The sequence below is a fragment of the Pogonomyrmex barbatus genome, unplaced genomic scaffold (genome assembly GCF_055798465.1).
Source record: "Pogonomyrmex barbatus isolate J1 unplaced genomic scaffold, ASM5579846v1 scaffold10, whole genome shotgun sequence".
Classification (NCBI taxonomy): Eukaryota; Metazoa; Arthropoda; class Insecta; order Hymenoptera; family Formicidae; genus Pogonomyrmex; species Pogonomyrmex barbatus.
Window position 1 is genome coordinate 3,564,257 of NW_028297099.1, and position 15,629 is coordinate 3,579,885.

At 36.3% G+C, this 15,629-nt stretch overlaps 2 protein-coding genes across 13 annotated transcripts in view; one reads left to right on the top strand and one right to left on the bottom strand.

Annotated features, from left to right (window-relative positions):
* The first annotated feature begins 1,051 nt into the window (after positions 1-1,051).
* On the top strand, positions 1,052-5,931 carry Polr3C (RNA polymerase III subunit C). 4 transcript variants are annotated; one of them, XM_089070517.1, is made up of 9 exons: positions 1,054-1,199; positions 1,322-1,531; positions 1,666-1,784; positions 1,884-2,020; positions 2,155-2,395; positions 2,459-2,821; positions 2,937-3,297; positions 3,377-3,488; positions 4,723-5,931. In XM_089070517.1, the coding sequence occupies exons 2-9, from the start codon at positions 1,388-1,390 to the stop codon at positions 4,746-4,748; spliced, it is 1,503 nt and encodes a 500-aa protein (XP_088926643.1). In that variant the 5' UTR covers positions 1,054-1,199; positions 1,322-1,387; the 3' UTR covers positions 4,749-5,931. The 4 variants fall into 4 exon arrangements, with proteins under 4 accessions (XP_088926644.1, XP_088926643.1, XP_011644906.2 ...); XM_011646604.3 differs by having other exon boundaries at positions 1,054-1,531; XM_089070518.1 differs by lacking the exon at positions 4,723-5,931 and having other exon boundaries at positions 1,052-1,531; positions 2,125-2,395; positions 3,377-3,693.
* Positions 3,613-15,629, bottom strand: part of Sox102F (transcription factor Sox102F) — a 236,738-nt gene continuing 224,721 nt past the window's right edge. For all 9 annotated transcript variants that reach the window (XM_089070503.1, XM_089070508.1, XM_089070507.1 and 6 more), the window contains 6 exons: positions 13,567-13,851; positions 12,921-13,299; positions 11,511-11,735; positions 10,783-10,830; positions 10,470-10,622; positions 3,613-10,142 (listed from right to left, as the gene is read on the bottom strand). In XM_089070503.1, coding sequence (XP_088926629.1) covers positions 9,643-10,142; positions 10,470-10,622; positions 10,783-10,830; positions 11,511-11,735; positions 12,921-13,299; positions 13,567-13,851 — 1,590 coding nt within the window. In that variant the 3' untranslated portion in view covers positions 3,613-9,642. The remainder of the gene's footprint in view (positions 10,143-10,469; positions 10,623-10,782; positions 10,831-11,510; positions 11,736-12,920; positions 13,300-13,566; positions 13,852-15,629) is intronic.

Here is a 15,629-nt window from a genome sequence, read left to right on the forward strand (position 1 = left end):
CGAAAGTTAGGCCCTGCGCACAATGGAGGAAATATTAGGGACAGGAATAAATATTAAATTTCAGAAATGAAAATTCGGAATAAAAATTAAACGTTACGCACAATGGACACAAGTATTAGATATAGTTATATCTTATATTATCTTATTTGTCTATTGCGCGTTATGTTTAATCTTTATTCCAAATTTTTATTTCCAATATTTAATAATTATTTCTGTTCCTAATATTTCCTTCAGTGTGTGCAGGATCTTACAAAATGGCAATATTAAGGACTTAAAGAAATGAATAACAAATAAAAAAAAGAAAGTTCATCGAAAGTATCATAGGTCTGTTCTTTTCAGCTTCTTGCACAGTTCATCTTTTCTCTTTTTTTCTCTAACATGGAAAGAAAAGAAAGAAAGATGAACTATTTAAAAAGTTCAGCCGAAAAGAACAGACTTTATGGACTCATGACTGGATAATGCATGTTTTATATACATACGTAGAGACACTAGTAGACCTATACCAACTAAAATGTGGTTATAGCCGCTCTCAAGCTTCTTTCCGATTTGGGTATTTTTTGTAACTGAACTAGTATACATTCGTTGTAAAATGACAAATTTAACAAAAACGAGATAAAAAATTTTTTAACCTAGTGCAGGAACAGAAAATAAAATTATTACTCTGTACTAAGCTACTAGGGCTGCATTTCAAAATTCACTGCCAGTACTGAAAATCTATAATATACGTCACCTGAACTATATATTTTCAGTACTGGCAGTGAATATCGAAAGGTAGCCAATTCGTCGAGTCAGTTCGTTACTCAGTCCTTTTTAGGTGCAGGAAGGTGTAGATATACACCATATCCCTAAACGACTATTAGAAGTTAATTCTTCGAAATATAGCAAAATCTTATAATATGCATTATATGTATTATAAATTTCACATAATATTTATGCGATATATATGTGATATAGATTCGAGAATTCTAGATCAAACAAGAAACATAACGAGTATCTCAAATATTATTTGATCCTTGTTGTTCACCAAATGTTAAATAAGGATAAAAAAACTGAAATTGGAGCATTCAGATATATTCAAAACGTTGCTCCTTGTCTTTCGTCATCTAAGTTTTCATGGGAGCGAAAAAGATACACACTTGACAATCTACACTTTTACACTCAGAAAAAGAAGCTGAGTGCATCGTGTCACGATTTACCACGTGAATGTCTACACATTGTATTTAGAATTGTGCTCATACATTCACGTGCACGCACATCAATTGAACATAATTATATACACACGCTTATATATATATATATATATACATAGAATATTATTTAGTTCTAGACTGCAGAATTAGCGGTAGACAATTTAGTAGATAATTAGTAGGTAATTTACAGTACAAATATGAAGGACTTTTTCAATAAATTGTGTTCGATATTATTGGAAGAATATTTTGGCCCTAACGTACAACGTATTGGTAATAATTTATTATATGGCACAAAAACATTGAGTGCATTACGCCTTGGAACGGGTCTACCGGTAGCGAAGGTAAATAATATATTATACATATATTAATAATAAAAATTGTAGAATAAAAAATATATTAGGCATTTATCATCTTATATTCAAGTATTTTATAGAGTTCTATTTTGTTAATATAATAAAATGTTTTCATCTTTTAGATAAAAGAAGGATTATGTGTTCTTATAAAATATGGTTATGTTACATATCATCGAAATAACTATCAAGTCGAGTATACTTTACATCAAAACAAGATTATTACGCTTCTTCGCTATCCAAAGTATTCTTATATATTGAAATAAGAATTTTAAATATTGTATTAAAAAATATGACTTGTCTCATGTATTAAGAATATTAATTATTGTATTATTTTCTATAGATATATATTTTTTGTAAAAACTTATTGCGGAGACGAGGCCGAGATTATGTTGGAAGAGGTATTAAAACATGGGTATATTACAGCATCTGCAGTAATAATAGAGACATATAAACGAATAGAACGGACACCCTCTAAGTGTATGATTAAAAAATAGTACATCTCTATATTTAATCTTAATTTCCTTTAAAAATAATATCCCAATATTCTTTATTTATTTCTTGCATGATATAATAAATCCCAGTATTTGTATTAATGATCAATGTTTTTTCAGCTGCTCAACCACCTTCTATTCCAAATCTAAAAGATGTATTTGAACTATTAGTAAAAAATCAATTTTTAATGCATAGAATATCTTTTGAAACAGGAGCAGAGAATACTGAAAAACCTAATTATAACTTACCAAATCTTGATGTAACAGTCATTTCAAATATGTTGCAAGGACAAAATGCTAAACCTATAGATAATGGAATATATTGGAAAGTAAATTTTGATCGACTTACTCAAGACCTTCGGTAAAATCTCTGATTTACAATGATTTTTTATTATAAAATATTGATTTATATGATTTATATCAGGGACCAGATTGTTATACAAGCAATGAATCAAAGATTTGATGTACATGCTGGGCAATTGATGAGACAATTAATTAATTTGATGTATTTGCGAACTGCATCTTGGGCAGCTACATCAAATCCAATTCCATATACCGAGATTAAAGAAGAAGTGAGAAAATTAAATTATGAAGAACTCGAACATTATCTTGATCAATACTTACGGCTCTTAGAAGAAGATAGTACACAATTTATTAAACGAGTCGGTGATTCTGGTGGAGGGCAATATAGCGTTAATATGAAAAACGCATTTAAACAGTTGACATGGGAAACTTTGGAGCATATCGTAACAAATAGATTTGGTTCCAAAGCCGGAAGAATTTTCAGGTGAAATTACAGATTTAATTCTTAATATTCTAAATTTTATTATAAAAAGGAAAAAATATTTTAATTAAATATTTTCTCTGTATGAAAGTATATTTGACTATTTTTATGATTTTAGATTAGTTCGTAACGAAAAGGATGTTAATTTAGAGCAAATTCAAAATTTAGCAATGATTCCAGCAAAAGAAGCTAAGTCTTTAACGTATAATTTGACACAAGAAAATTATATACAAATTCAAGAAATAAAGAAAAGTGGATCTGCGTCAGCACCGACGAAATCACCTTTTCGCTTTTGCATTGACTTAACTAAAATTGTCGAAATGGAGATTGAACATTGTTATCAATCGTTGTATAACATTATAAAAAGACGAGATCATGAATCGACTAGTAATAAACGCATGATAGAAAAACAATTGAGAGTGCAAATACTTTCTGCCAACTTAAAAGAACATGGCGCCACGGAACAGCAGCTGGCCGATGTAATATTAACATATATTATTAAGTTGAAAGAATCGCAAAAACAGCGAATTAATAAATGAAAAAACATTTTTTTTACAGATTGCAGAAATGATGACGCCATCTGAGACTCAACAGCTCGAGAAAGCACAAAACGCAATTAAAAAACTAGCGGCTACAGAATTACAAATAGATGAAACCTTATTTATATTAAGTATGTATTTTCGTTATCATTAAATTAAAAAATTAATTTATTTATAATAATTTAATAAATGATCATTCGCTTCTAATTCTTCATTTTCTTCTGTATGATATTTACGCATGTAAAAATGAAAGTCTTGTATTTATTCATTTATATAGTTCATATTTATTTATGTGTAATAATGATTACGCTTGTAAAATACAAACAACAAAGAGTACCTAGCTTTCAAATTATTATAATAAATATAATCATATATTTTTTATGTTTATAATAGTGCTGTTCTCTATTATGATATACAGTGCATTTGATGTCTCTATCTATGAAGAAAAGTCATCTTGGATCGCGTCAATATAAATAAATAATTGAAATTTATCACGATTTTGATATGCATATTTTGCAATAATGATCAATATATGCACACTTTTTGTCAAAACAAAATGAAACATAAAGGAGATTTAATCAAGTGACTCACAGCCAGCGTGTGATACGTTCTTGATAAGATTTATATTATGCTCGACAAAAGTATCATTATTTTCAGACATAATATTTTATTATTATAATAATAATAACTGCGAAGACATTTTAGATTTATTTTAGTAATTTTATACTGCATTATGTGCGTTCCAAAGAATGACTTTTCCTTTGTTCTATCGTATGCTTTGTACGTTCATCTTAACACTGCCGCGATGAAGACTATTCCGTTACAGATATATGTTGAACATGTATCAATAAATAAAATTTAAATTGTGTTATCAGTAGCAATTCACTCATCATCCTAAACATATATTTTGATTTTATGCTATTGATACCGATAATATACTACGACACGAGTAGTGTTAAGATGATCGCGAGAATTTTATTTCATTCACACATTATTTGACTGTTTTTATGCTCTCTTATCTTTCACTCTGTCTTTCTTTTCACTCTCTCCTCTTTCGCTATTTTACTTTCTCTCCCGTTCATTCGGTCTCCCCATTTGCACTGGTACTCCATAACTATATACATTCCTCATACATACAAGTTTTTTTTCATCTAGAAATAGTGTCGTATACCCCTAAAACTAAAGTTGAATTTCGGTAAAGCGTTATTTTATTATATTTTTTTATACCATTAACAACAACGTACATGTAAATGAAGTGAATGCTTGGAATATTGGAGAGCGGATGTTAGTGTTCACTTTTTCTTTACGTTAAATATACTATAATATTAGTAGTGTAATTCGATTTACAATTTACTATTCTTACAGTTTGCATTCGCATTGGTTGCATGTAAAGGCCAGTAAATATAATAATCGTGTGCTGATATATTATCGCATAACATTCGTGATATCTGAAAATAAAGAGATCGCCACGGATTAAATATCGTTGCTAATTTCAACGATTGTATGGACTGAAATCGCAATCGATGGAATGCAGAACCGATTTTTATTAAAGCAAACACTGCGATCAACAAAACCGAATTAAATTTTTGATATGGGAAATATGGGTCGACGTTCTATGCACGTTACATCATCAGACATCATATGACTTTATAAAATTTTGCAAACATAAAAGCGCAATTAATTTTTTTAATATTCACGACAACGAAGTTATGGCACAATTTAAAAAAATGCAAAATAGGCAGATATTTCACCTGAAACATTTAATCTTTCAGCTAAGTGAAAAATTGCCGTTGTCTAACAGTAAAATGATTAAAAGGAAATTGAATTTTTTCAAATCTTATTTTTGAAAGGCGATGAAAGATCGATCTAGAGAGAGAGAGAGAGAGAGAGAGAGAGAGAGAGAGAGAAATACATTCAAAAAACACAAGACTGAAATAAAGATACGACACGATCTATAAATGTGACACAAAATTGAAATTCCTAGACGCAGTATTCCGAAATCATCACAGACCAAGGAAACGGCTCAAATGAAGAAAATATGCATTACATCGAAATATTGCATTAAAATTTGATTGAGTATTCGAGCATAAACATGACCAACAAACTTTCACTTGCCATTCTTGTCTTAACTGGCACGTACAACCTTTTTTGCTATTAAAAATAATAAGGCTCGTCACTTAAATAATATCGTACTAAGTAAGCAACGATGATATTGATAACTGTAATATTTATAATAATGATAATAATAATAATAATAATAATAATAATAATAATAATAATAATAATAATAATGGTGCCATCAATAATAATAATATTAATAATAATTAATATAAAGGTAATAATAAAGATAATAATGAGACAATAATAAAAATAAGAATACATATCGCGTTTAACATTGTTAATCTACATACTTCGAATATTACATATATAATGTAGCTACGTAGATACATCACAATATAATTACACTGTACATTAATAATATTGACGCTCGTATCGGGCCGCGGATCGATAATTATCTCCCGACACAATGTACAAATCCATTATATACATAAAATAAATTATTATCAACATTAAGCTACCCTAATCTGATGCCGGTCGAGTCCCAACAAAACGGGTGCAGATATATCGAGGATACTGGCTCTCTTTATAAAATTATATTAGGTACCGTGTGTTTATGTAAATTGCACTGATTATAAATAACAAAAGAAGAAAACGTGAAAAAAGGAGGAGACGCAAATATTCGCTTCACGTCGAGCCAACGAGGCGACTCGGAACTAGAGGTTTTTCTCTCTCTTTTTTTTTTCTTTTTTGATTAACCCCCCGCCCGCGAAAACGCTATTTGGCACATAAGTATTATATCACATCAAGCTCCAAATCATTATATCGCCCTGTTCGATCGTCTCGCAGATCACGCTGCCTAGCTACGTTACAACTGTGTTCTCGCCGTCGACTTACACGAGATCGTAATTGTCCTCATCAACCTCATCTCCCATGTACCGTAATCTCCCCCGCGAATTCGTAAATGTAATTCGAGACTGGAGAAGCGCATGGCGTGCGTAACGCACCCTCGCACGATAATGGAGATGACGTGTCATGCATATCGCAGATGCGCGCTGATCTCTCGATAAATAACGCTATAATCCCTTCCGCGACGTTTTACCGCAATGTTGTACTAATATATCGACGATCCGCTAATTCTCAATGTCTCTATTGCAATCCTCTTTATCGCTCCTTTTCGCCCCTTTTCGCCCCCTGTCACTCAGTCGACTATCAACCGCCCCCCGGCCGTCGCCGCTTTTACATATTAGGGTCAATAAATTAACGATGAAAATACTATAAGTACTAAGCATTTATATTAAAGGAGAAAGCCCGTCACGCGTCTATGTACCGGGATTTAATCGCGCGAGCGATTATCTTCTAGCTTTTTCTCACTCCGTTCCGACCTTTCGTTCGGCGCGTCGAACGTAGTTGTTTTACATACGATGGAACATTTTAAACAACTAACTGGCGGTCGCAAGATAAGATTGCCACGTGCGCGTCTACGCTGTTCGTCGGACGCACGATCGTTGCGGAAGATGCTGCGATAGACCAGTTTCTATTTATTTGTTTACTCTCTCTTTCATTTTTTTTTTCCTTCCCTTCTTTCTATCTTTTTTGTTTCTTTTTCTCGATACGGCCGACCGGAATGGCGTATCGTTAGACACATACACACACATACACACTAGGAGAAATAGGAACAAGACTTTTTGGCCATGCATCGTGTCGCAACGTGTACGTACGATATCGGCTACGTATTCAAGTTCGATAAGAAGACCGGCACGAGCTGCGCATCCGAATCGGCGCGCCGAGGCGACACGCGATTGTCTTATAAAAATTATGCGTATGCACGTGCCTCCGCGACCTCCCCTCGTCCCGCATCTACGCGCGCACGTATGCTGAATGGAGAGATTGAATTGCAACGAGATTTGGATTTTGGCCGCTGGTTTAACGCCGGTTAATCGTTATCTCTACACGTTAGCTACTGACGATCGAGGTCTACTGTGAGTTTCGTGTGGACTGCAGTTTTGATTACGATGCAGAAGAATATACAGGGAATCCCGCCGAACGTGCGAAAGAGACGCCGTCCTCCGTCGTCGCTCGTCTAACGCAAGAGCAAGCTACCAAAGAAAAGAAATTCGAGGAGATGAAAAATTAGGACGTCTAGTAAACGGCTATGTGATATATCTTTTAAAGTCTCACGTTATTTCTGTTGTATTTCAGTTTAGACCGCGGGGTTTTCATGTGTGTTTTCAGTGTGCGTTTGGAAGAATACTTCGCCTAAGGATGCTGAGCGAAAACGAATAACAGAAACATCTTATACAAGAACAGTTCATAGACTGTAATTGTCGAGTATTCCATGTGCGAACATGTGAATAGATACACCCGGGCCTCGATACATTCGGAAAATGACGTTGTATTACCTAGTAATAGAATTGAATGAAAATTGAGATGTGAAATAAAACGGATTATAAATGGATTATTGAATATTTGTTGAAATTAAAAAACTTACAAGAGAGAGGGGAATGTATTCAATTGTTCTTCTCTCCTTCTTAATGAACTCTAAATAGATCATAGTATAAATAAGAAATAAAAAATACATATGCAACACAAAACATATTTTTTCTTAAGTACTCCATTTTATTTTACGAGATTAAACATTCTGTTGAAACAAAATAATTTTAGTCTCTTTCTAAGAGAGCATTGGATATCTTCTGTTTTTTTAATCTTAAATAATTTAATTTAATTTAATGAATTTAATTAAAGAGCAATAATTAAATAATATATAAGTAAAATTCAACTATATAGTATAATTGTCACATGTGAAAAACATTTTTAACATTTTTAAACTTCAAAAATAAAATTAACCGAGAAGTCTTCGATGATCAATCAACTGTATCAAATAGAATGATACAGAGCAATGCATAAATCGATAAATCAATCGTAATATTTAATCATGCAGAATGTTACGATTCGTTATATAAACGATTTTATATATATATAATATATATAAGAATCATATTATGTGAACAGTTTATTAATTTTACGATCACAACTATATAGATTTTACATTGCATCCACATAAATTTATTCATTTTATATTTTTCTTTTATGCTTTTAAGATTTGAAAAATATTTACGTCAAACACATGTGTTTCATTTTTAGTGGTTAAAAACATGAATTTCTTTTCTGTAAATAATTTATTATCATACTTTATGATTATCTTTGAGATTAAAAAAAAAAATCCAGTCTATTAATATGAAGAGACAGATATGAATAGAGTGTGCATTGTAATGTTTAATTCATTTCCGAAAAATGTGTGTTTTTAAAACTTTACATATAGCTGAATTTATCATTAATTGCTTTTTAAACTTTTCTATTAGAAAAATTTTTTAAAAATTTGTAAAAAAAAGAAAGAAATTTTGTAAATTGAACATCAATTTTATTTCAATAATATATTTCAATTTTATAAAATAAAATATCAGGAAAAATATATTATTCTCGTTTCGATACATACTGTAACGTATTCAAAGTTCATCAAAATCAGAGGACAATTCCCTTGTTGATTAGAATATGTTTTCTTAATAATTGCGAACTGGATATCAGGTATTTTTATTATTAAAATATCCGATAAATTTAAATATACTGAATTCTCAGTACAACAATTAATACAAGCTTGTATCCGTTTATAAAATGTCGTATCGAGGTCCGTATAAATATTCAATACAAATTAAATGGATTAAATGATAATAAAAGATCTCGTATTGAAAAAATATCGGCATTTATAGAAAAATAAGAAAGATCGACAATCGAGCAACGTCACAACGGAGACGCTCTTGAGCTTTTACTTTGCGGATAGGTCCTTCGCGTTTCGCGTACGATGGCACAGAGATAGAACATTATATCACAACCTCCGGCGAGAGGTTTCGAGACGCCCGACTCTTCTTCCCCCGAGAAATAGTGTCTTCTTCCAGTTCTTTCCGTCGTGCAGAAGCGCGCGACTCACAAGTATGTTCCTGCGTTCGCGCGTATGCGGCTCGCGCCGCGTGTGACTTAGGACACGTCATCGTCGTCATCGTCGTCACACGACAAGACGGACGATTTCGATTACCAGAAGAGTTCGTAAGCGAGCCTCGACGTGGATGCGGCCGCCGCAGTCGCCGCAGCCGCCGCCGCCGCTGCCACTGCCGACGACGATGATGATGATGATGCTCCGGGCGGCCAAAGTGGCTGACCCGGAGCTGCGGTTCAATCCTCGTCGTGATGTCGCGGACTCGCGTCGTAGCCGCCGATCGAGCCGGAATTCTCGGGCGAGAAGTTCATCATGTCCGTGGGCGAGAGGCTGTCCTGCGGATAATAGAACGAGGGATGATCCGAGCTCGGGCCGGCGCCACCGCCACCGCCGTTCAGCATCGTCGCCGGCGGCGAGACCGACGGCCGCGCCGACGGACCGGCGCCCGTGCCCGGGTGATGCTGCGAGCCAGTCAGATCGGCGCTCACCGGCGACAAGAAGTTCATCTCGCTGCCGCCGTCGCGGCACCACAATTGCCGCATCTCCTGCCGCCGCTGCCGCATCAGCGACTTATACTCGGAGATGCGCATCTTTTTGCCATCCACGATGCACGTGCGCTTAGGTCGCGGCCGATACCTATAGTCCGGATGCTTTTCCATGTGCAGCTTCGACAGCCGCGACTGTTCCTCGTAATACGGCTGCTTCTCCGAGTTCGACATTGACTTCCACCGGGCACCTGCAATCGACAGAGTGCGCAACTCAAGTGGAGAACATTTCGCGTTCTTCGATGATTTTTCATCGATTAAATTAAATTAGATGTCAAATAGACTTATGTTTCGAGTATATAATTTGTAATGTAATTTGTAACGGGAGTTTTAATACATGTTTGCAAAATTATTTATATTTATCGGTAATAATATCAATATAATAAATATTGATAGATATTGACATTGATTGATTGATGGAATCAATGACTTAATGAACTATAATTGAATTAAAATAATTTAACTATCAATTGTAAGATATCGCAGATATATGAGCGATATGAATCGGGTATGCTTACCGAGAATTTTCGATATGTTCGAATTATGCATGTCTGGGCAGGCTTTCAAGATCTTTCTACGTTCGTCCTTGGCCCACACCATGAACGCGTTCATAGGTCGCTTGATATGTGGTTTGTTCTCACCCTCCCTTTTCTGCTGCCTCACCATTTTAGCTGAAGAAAGAGAGAGAGAAACAGGGCGTTAGGTGTCACGTCGTCGTCGCGATCTACGATACTCTCGTGAGAAACGAATCTGATTTCGCGAGGGCGTCACTTGGCGCTCTCAAAACAAGAGCGTAATATTAGTCTGATCGTTACTCATAGAAGTGCTTACCTTTTTCCGTTATGTCTTCCGCTACTTTATATCCCGGATCTCGCCACACTGCAATTTTGAAAACGAGTCATGTATACGAGATATAAACGATGATAAACTTGAGATTATTATATGCAATTTATATATAAATCTCATATATTATCGTTATAATAAAGAATATACCGTAATTAGAATTGTGCAAAGAATTTTTGAAATACTAATTCAAAAATAAAGAAGATTTTTTTATCTGTCTATGAATTTAATATTAAAGAAATTAAAAAATATATGAAAATTTATATAATATTATCAATACAATTTGCAACTAAAAAAACTACAAATGAAAAATTATTACATTTTCGACCGGAATTTCAGGGATTTTTTAAGGAGCGTTTTGAGATGCAGTGCATCTATTGCATTTCATTTGCACAATTCTGTTTCATACAATACGAATCATTATATATCTCAATACTACTCATATTTGTCTAAAATAGAAAACAGTGAAAATCGACATAATTTAAATTGTTTATATGTCACGTACGTACAAGTATAATTTTTTATATTATTTTATCTCGCATAACTTATATGCGATACTTCATCGCAGTTATTGTTTCCCTGATGAGAAGATCGATTTTATATTTGTCAAAGATTTTAGAACACGTTCGAAACTATATTAAGTATTCTTTACATTTGCGTAGCGTTTCGTGATCCGTCTCAATTAACGCGACGCCCGTTTCTCCGCATTCACTTACTGTGAGGCGTCGAGAGAAAATCCTGCTCCTCCTGAGGCGTCTCCTCCCGAGAGCCAGAATGCTTGATCGGTCTTTGAGTCTGGGCCGACGGTGGCATCCCACCTGCGTTCGATGGCAATCCGTACAGGCCGTGCATCGCGAAGTGCTTTTCCACGGCCGCGACCGCAGCGGCCGCCACGGATCCTCCCGGTCCACCGGCCTCGTCTTTGGCCATTACCTTGCCCACTGTAACGGGTCATCGGAGACACGAAATGAAAGACGCGTAATATGGAAATACGATCGGAAGAAGAGTTCAAGATACATAATAAAAAATGAAGATGCACAAAATGCAAAATCCTTGCTGATTAAAACTTAAATTAATTTGGCGAAAATTTAATTTGGCGTTTTAGACATCTTTTTGCTAATTCTTTTACGTCTTCTTCAATTTTAATATTAAATCATCATAATAACTAAGAATTTTTTTCAAGTGAAAAAAATCGTTCTCGAAAAGAAATATCTAGCGGAGAATTTGTTATAGTCGATTGTTAATATAAATATTATTTTCAGAATCACGTTTATGCGAGAATCTTTTTCTCGTTATCTTTTCTCGAATTTTTAATACAAAATTCCGAAGTTTAAACTTGTTTTGCAGTATACCGTATAAGTCGCGATGAAGTGACGTGCGAGCGATTGCCACGCGAAGAGATTCTCTCTCGATGTTACAATGACGGCATGCGGATTTTCTTCCCTTCCTTGCTCGCACACGAATCTCGCGTCGCGCGGCCCTTATCGGGCGGAATCGCGTTACGCATCGTTGATTATGAGCATGCCGGTACCCATGGCAAAAACCAGATGGCAAGTGAAACAGGTTCTCCGGGGCGAGTGGCGTCGAAAAAAAACCGGCCGCGGGACAATCGGGAAAACTAGCCTGTTCGAAGATGATTAAGTGTTCACCGCCGGCATAAAATCGCATACTACGGAGGGTACCGACCGTGCCTTTCTCTCTCGGAATCCATTTGCGGCAATCGTCAATTTGCAATTGTTCCGCGAGACGAACGCGTCGCGCAATCGGCGCACCGGCGAAATCTACGTAATGTTTGGCTCGCGGTAACAGGCGTTACTTTAATCGTGCTAATTCGGGTGGATACTTCACGAGTGGTTGGTCGATTATGGTACGCAATTCGCGAGATATAATGTCAGTGAGAGCGTGCACGTATATTGCATAAAGATAATTAACCGTGGTGAATAGCGACTATCGCTCGGAATATCCGCGAAATGTCGTTTCGACACGATACTCGACTTCACCGCTACCTGACAGCCAATGCAATCCCTTACGGCTTAATGGTGTTATTCCGCTCCCATGGATCCGTCAGCGATTAAAGCGAACGAGCTAAATAAATAAATAAAATTTTAAATAAATATTTCACTCACTCGGCGAAGACAAAGTGCTGAGATGCGGCGGCAGACCGGCGTAGGGAAGCGTCGGCAGGTAATTTCGCGGTAACGGCAGTCCTGGCGGAAAAAGTTTGGGCGCGGTTGCCGCCAACGGTTGTTCCTGCTGGCCACTACTTCCGGCACCGGTCGAATGCGAGTCGCTACCGGGCGACGAAGAGGACGCCGTGGCGCCCGACGACGTCGACTTCGGCTTGGTAAGGTTCAGCGGAGCGTCGAGATCCTGAAGAGGCGGTGCCGTCGGCGCTACCGCGGATGAGATCGGCGCCGGCGACGACGATTCCTTCTCCATCTGCGTGGTCATTTGCGCGAGATGCGCGGTCGCCCAGCTCGGGCCTTCCCGATGACTGCTGATCATCTGCGAACGAATGGAACTAACTCAGAAACAGGAGCCAAACGAATCGAGATTTCTCAAATAGTACTTATATTAAAACAGTGTATATCTATATATTTTTTTAAACAAATGCTAGAGTTTAAAGAGTTTCCTTTCGTATTTTTATCTGGAATGAATAGATAAAATAAACGAAAATAAACTTATGACAAAATAATAGCAAATATTGCATTTTTGTGAAAAATTGTTAGCATTTTTCGGAGTTATGATATCGATAATCACCGGATCACATACATTAGCAATAGAGTTGATGTGCTTGTTGCCGGTGGTGGCAGTTGACGTGGTCGGCGGCGGAGGCATGGGCGACTGCACGGGAAGCCCTCTGAGCTGCTCGAGAAACGGCAGAAACATCAACGACTGTGGCCCCGACATGCTCAGCTGGCTCTTTGTCATCTGAGCTTGCAACTCCTGGATGTTATGCTGCATGATGTGCTCTTGCTGCCGCTTCAAGTGCTCCGTTTGCAGCCGCTGCATCTCGATTTGCTTCTGCGAGTCGACCGTCATGTGAGCGGGATATGACTGTAAAGGCACACGGACCACTAATTAAAGGGATGCTGCGCGCTCCGATGTGCACGTCGGCTTATGTAGAGAGTTGCGAGATTCTTCGCGCGCTATTACGAGGGTGGGCAATTCGGTGTGGCTTATCCGCGCCACGGATGAAATACCCCGGACCTTTGTTGTCGGAAAAATGCGAACGTGAAGCAAATGGCATGAATTGCCATTTTATATCGCTAACGACTCGATGCATCGTAAATATTATTTTTGTCCTTTTCACTATATTTTATCTATATACATTTTAGACTTATTGTTAGACAACAGATGCAAGAATTGGTGTTGTTTGACATTATGATCTAACAATTCGAACGATTATCTCGAATGATCGACCTATTGCCACTGTACACTTTACTCGGAATTCTTTTATAAAATATGTCAATTATAAATATTTGCTAAGAGCATCATTTTTTCAATTTTTTTATCATTATATTTGAATACTCACATAATTGATTATTAAGAAAAAGATTTATTGAAACTTTTGCATTTTAAATTATCAAAGCTATTTTGATACAAAATGTATTATATTAGATTGTAAATATACTAGTGATACATAATTTATGTCAAAAAGATGATTACCTCATAATCAAATAGTTAAAAATCTAATTGCATGTCTGACTATTAACATCACGCGATTAAACGGATCGCAGCCAAGTGCATCGCCAGCGAATTTTTGCGATTATTTTAGCGATTATTATATTAATAGCATCGAAGCATGCCGGTGCAATGCGCGGCGAGTATCCGATCCATCCTCCATAGGAACGTAACAATTTACGCGGCAAATATCATTGTACTTTCCTACATCCTGGCTATGATCCAGATATGTGTGGAGTTTATTTTAGACGATAAGGAAGACGTTTATTCATCCAGCCTGTGCACCAGCTGAGATGTCACACGCGCGCGACGCTGGATGCATTCGTGTCGCCCTTCTCCGATTCCGAGTCTCGCGATTATTAATTTCACGACGCTCTCGATGGCGGTTTCTTTCGGGGACTTTATCACCGAGACGTAGAATCGGCGCAGGAAAATCCTGGCTTATATTTTATAAATAGTTGCAACGGGAAATAAAAACTGCAGGGAGACACAAAAATCCATGCAAAAACATGCATCGTTGCACAAGCGGCGATAAGCATGACCTTCCGTGATGATTAGACATTGCCAGATACTTCTTATTGACTTTTGCTGAGTATTAAAAACGATAGAGCGTAACGAGTGTAGATGCAAAAGCAACATGTTTTAATAGATATTAACGCGCGAAATGATTATAATGTGCAAAACACAAGAAGCTGATTGATACGCCGACTTGCCTTTAAGCGGTTGCCTTTAAGTTTTTTAACCATATTAGAATCTTATATATATAAGAAATAATTACAAGAAACAAGAATAAATTAAGTATCATTACTCGAATCGGAAAAAAACGAATTTTGCTTTTTCTATATCCATGACTAAAATAGCAATTTAAAAAAGAACTAATATTAAAAAATTTATTCCCTGTCCAAGCCACAGTTGGAGAGAAGCTTTCTTTTTCGATAACACGCAGATATCAGATTTTAGGCAATGAAAATATATATATATATATTGCCTTAAGCCGCACGGAATTAACGGGGCGGTCATTATGGGATTAGGAATATCGTATAACTGTATTCTTCATTTTGCGTGTGTTCGTTAACGTTACGATCTTCTTACGACGCGATCTCTTCGATACGGCGAGTTGCTCAAAGCCTGCCGAACTGTGCGTTTATGTT